This window comes from Gymnoscopelus braueri, assembly GCF_963280865.1.
Source record: "Gymnoscopelus braueri genome assembly, chromosome: 15".
NCBI classification, from domain to species: domain Eukaryota; kingdom Metazoa; phylum Chordata; class Actinopteri; order Myctophiformes; family Myctophidae; genus Gymnoscopelus; species Gymnoscopelus braueri.
The window spans coordinates 40,468,943-40,473,942 of NC_137620.1; the positions used below are offsets into that span (position 1 = coordinate 40,468,943).

The following is a 5,000-nucleotide window of genomic DNA, read 5'->3' on the forward strand; positions in this document are numbered from 1 at the left end:
TCTCTTGGTCACTCTCTCAGTCTCTATCTCTCAGTCTCAGTCTCAGTCTCTCTCTCTCTCTTTCTTTTTCACACACACGCACACGCACACATGCACGAGCACGCACACACACACACTAACACACACACACACACAGTGTCACGGGGACATTGTGACTGTGTTGTATTGTGGTTCTTTGATAAATCATCTCCCTGCAGGGTTCCATGCTGCTTTCAGGATGGTTTCTGGTTACACACAGTGTGTTCAAGTATGCTAAAGTGTGTTTTTCTCACACTTGCATAGCTCATGCACACGCACACGCACACACACACACACACACACACACACACACACACACACACACACACAGACACACACACACACACACACACACACACACACACACACACACACACTCATACGCACACTCCCTTGATCTATTGTATATAATTATTTGGTGGTTATCTAGTTTCAAAGTTTGCATATGAGCAAAAGTGTTTGTTTACACTTAGTAAGAAGACCCGGTGTAAACAGAAAGTTGAACAAAAGGTGGTGAAATGCATGCGTGTGCAGCGTGCAGCAGAGCTCTATTTGAATGATGATCTTCGACCCAATGTCCTGATCATGTGAGATCAATAATGTTGTGTGGGGAAAAAAACAACAACTAAGTTGTGTGTTTCTACGCGAAATATAATTCCGTATGCTATATACACAAAAACACACAGGCAGCCTCTTTATTTCTCTCTCTCTATCTCTTTCTCTCTCTCTCTCTCGCTCACTATCAATTTGATTTGTTCAGATCCGTTCAACAGGTATTATTGCCATGCATTACGATTGAGCATTTAGCCTTACCAAAGTATTGGTTTTAATCAATTCTCTTTCTCTCTCTCTCTCTCTCTCTCTCTCAGGGTACCATCAACCCTAATGAGCCGTGCGCTGGACAGGACTGCAGCCAAGGATGCAAGTGCAACCCAGAGAAAGGTGGCAGGGTAAGTGACGACGGCCATCTTGGCTCTTCTATACAGCAATAGCATCTCCTGAGCTGTGGTGCTGCAGCTGCACTGCACCTGCGGTCAGTCAGACGGACGCCATCTTGGCTCCACATCCGTGCGTCTTTGTCCAGTTCAGTTCAGTTCAATTCAATTCAGTTCCAATCTGGGATTTATTTTCATTAAATTAATCAGTGTTTTTAATTTTTTACTTCTTCCTTAAAAATTTTCATGGGGAAGTATGGTTACACAGCAAAACGGGCACATTTACTTATGTGGTTACATATGCTATTTTAAATATGTAATTTCATCAGTTCAGTGGACACACACACACACACACGCACACACATACACCCCGGAATCCTTCAAGGGTTTCCAGGGTGTCCCCAGCTAAATGATTGATATAGAGAGGAACCAAATGGACGCTTTGAGGTCTGTAACTCTGAGAGTGTACAAATGGAACCTAACACCCGTTAGGGTCCATTTGGTTCCATTTGTACACTCTCAGAGTTACCGGGGTCCGTGGGGGTCCTTGAAATTAAAAAAGCCACTGACACCAGAGTATAAGCACACCTGGGCAGCCATCTTGAGGCGTTTCCCTCCAATTCGTCGCTTTAGCAGTTAGCAGCAGTTAGCATGCTAATAGCGTTGTCAGTGTTTTGCTGAACATAGTCATTTCAACCGCAAACCCCCAATCCACAGAAAGCATGTAAATTACCTACAGTACAGTGTGTAGTTGTCACCATGCCTGACGCTCAAATTATACCCTTTCTCTCTACTTTCCTCCTCTTCTTACCTTTTAACCACTTCAACCCCATCGGCATCCCGTATTGTGGCGAAAGCTTTCGCAGGAAAATAGCAGATTGACTATTTTCCTGTGAAAGCTCTCCCCACAATGACAGAAAACAGAAAAGACACTAGCATAGAGCCATGAGGGACTCCGCTCCGCTCAACCGTATGGGGTTTAAGTGGTTAACCTCTCTCTCTCTCTCTCTCTCTCTCTCTCTCTCTCTCTCTCTCTCTCTCTCTCTCATATCCTCTGTGCTTAATGTTTGTATGTATGAAATTATAATTAGCAGACCGTCAACAAACAAATAAACACACTCACACACGCACGCACGCACGCACACACACACACACACACACACACACGTACAGTACACACACTGGAAATGCTCTAATTTACTCTCACTCCATCTAATTATGCTTTTTTGCCATGGTTTAACATAGTTGAGGAAAGTTTTGGTAAACTCTGTGTTGTATTAATCATGGTATTGCGCACACACACACACGCGCGAGCGCACACACTCACACACACACACACACACACACACACACACACACACACACACACACACACACACACACACACACACACACACACACACAGAATGCCTTTAAGTAAATAACATATCAAGTTATCTTGTCTTTACTTTAATTTGAACATAAGCTATAATTCATTATCTGGCTCGCTGTGAGCTGTTGGAGGGAGTGTGGTTGCTTTTTGTGCACATGCACACACACACACACACACACATGCGCAGACACATCGCAGACACACATGCTCACAGGCCCACAGGAACATGAGCTACTTTACACCACTGGTGTGCACTATACACTGCACCTCTGCGCTGACCAGACTACAGCCAGCTTTGTTGCCAAATTCTGTGAGAGAAACAAGCAACCAGGTCTAGGAAAACCAGCCCAAAAGAAGCGACAATGGGCCACATGAGCACTTTAACATATACATCAGCTATTTGAAAATAGCAGATCTACAAGCTCACAACGCGTCGCGATGCGACGCGTTGTGAGCTTGTAGATCGGCTATTTTCAAATACATTCTTGCAGGGAAATTATAATAAGCAGATCTGGCAACCTTGCCTGCTACTACTACTGTAGCTGCTAGCTTCCCCCATAGAAACCCTGTCTCTCCCCTGAGCCCGTATCCAAACAACAATTACTGTCTGACACAAAGGCCTATACTTACCTCCCCTCTACTGTACTCCATTTATGTGCTAAATAACACACCGACTACAGTGGTACTGCACCCCCCACGCGTTGGGTTGACTCGCTAAATGACATAGTTTGGAGGGGACTCCGTGTTGGCCCTCCTTCAGCGCGGGGATCTTAAATAACAGGGTCAAACGACTACATACATTAACTTCTTTAACTGTTATTGTTGAGGGGGGACGTTTTGGACGCTAAGGTGCCTATTTGTCCCCCGTCCCGTTTCAGTTTTTTACTATAATGGAGGCTTTAACGGTTCACGAAAGCCGGAGGTTGAAAGTTGTTAAGGTCAGCGTTTCCTCGAAACCGCGATGTAGGCGAACCGAAACCGCTCGTGGGAATTGGTACTGAAAGGTGCCTCCACATGAGTGGAATAATGAAATACTCTACCGTAAATAGTGAAAATAGCCGATATACAAGCTCACAATGTGTCATGTTGTGGCGCATTGGGATGGATCAGGTGGATCAGCGGCTATTTTTGCTGAATGTTTGCCTCAAGATTGGGACGCTGCTAGGGTCCATGTGGTTACAATTTAAATGAAACCCACATTAAGCCTGTTAAGCTCAATCAGGTGCGTTTGTTTGTTGGGTTCGTCGTGCTGGACCAGAACCAGTGTTTGAGTCAGTTTTCATGAGCGGCTGACAGTATGAGTTACGTTATGTGTGTGTGAGTGAGTGAGTGAGTGAGTGAGTGAGTGAGTGAGTGAGTGAGTGAGTGAGTGAGTGAGTGAGTGAGTGTTTAATTGGAAGGCATTTTGCTAGACAAACAGCTAAATTACATAGTTCAAGGTCAAAACAAATAACGTCAATTTACGTTACGACCACAAGTTTGTTCTTGGAAGACCAAACGTGTGGTTGTAACGTCGTATTTGTTTTGCACGGTAAAATGTGGTGGAGCATTATTTGGAGCTTTTTTTTTGGGGGGGGGGGGGGGGGGGTTGGTCCTGAACCAGTGCTAAAAATCATTTTTGAAGAAAGAGTAGCCTATAGTTACTCTTTCTGTTAATATAACCAACCGGTTTAAAAAGATATATATATTGTTTTTTACCTTATATATTTTATCCCATATTTTCCCAGAGCACCTCTTGATCTAACTGTAATGCCTTTGTCCCATGGCTAATATGACTTACCTCCAGTAGGGACGGATACAGTACACTTCAGACTGTATATATACCTTTATGATATTAATACCAAGTATAGTACAGACTGTACAGTATGTGTGTACGTTTATGGTATTAATACCCAAAGGGCTGGAGTTTCACTTACACTTAATCTCCCAAGATGCCAGGGTTAGACAAAGCACGTGTCAAAGGAGTGAGTGTGTGTGTGTGTGTGTGTGTGTGTGTGTGTGTGTGTGTGTGTGTGTGTGTGTGTGTGTGTGTGTGTGTGTGTGTGTGTGTGTGTGTGTGTGTGTGTGTGTGTGTGTGTGAGGGTCAAATGTCCCCACAAATATAGTAGAATTCGAGAAATAGACATTGTGAAGACCATTTTCCTGTTCCCACAAGAGAAAATGGTTGGGTTTAGTTACGCCAGATGTATACTTACGTTGCATGCTGTATAGCAGATCTACAAGCTCACAAGTTGCAAGCTTGTATACCTGCTGTTTCCGTTGCGTGACCCGACCCGGCTCGCAATTACGTCAGGATTTAGGGTTAGGGTCTAAATGCCCCCCAAATGTATGTAATAGCCACCCTAAAACGTTGATGTCCTCACAAGTATTGTTATACCAGTGTGTGTGTGTGTGTGTGTGTGTGTGTGTGTGTGTGTGTGTGTGTGCGTGTGCGTGTGCGTGTGTATGCGTGTGTGTGTGTGCATGCGTTGTTTTGTCTAAGCCTCTCCTAAACTCTACAAGGTGTGTCATATTGAGTCCATTAGCTCCAATAACATCCGCTCCCATTGGGTAAACCTAAGAGGTCAGAGGGCACTGTTAGGGATGACAGGATGGTTTACGCGCGCGCGCACGTTTGTGTGTGTGTGTGTGTGTCTGTAATGTAGCTGGGGTCTCCATTGGACAATGCCAGGGGC

The 5,000-nt window shown here is 44.5% G+C and overlaps 1 protein-coding gene across 1 annotated transcript in view; it reads left to right on the plus strand.

Moving 5' to 3' along the window:
- The window catches only part of col4a6 (collagen, type IV, alpha 6), a 180,508-nt gene that overhangs the window by 95,665 nt on the left and 79,843 nt on the right, over positions 1-5,000 (plus strand). The window contains exon 4 of the mRNA XM_080450966.1: positions 888-968. Within this exon, the coding sequence (XP_080307092.1) occupies positions 888-968 (81 nt within the window). The remainder of the gene's footprint in view (positions 1-887; positions 969-5,000) is intronic.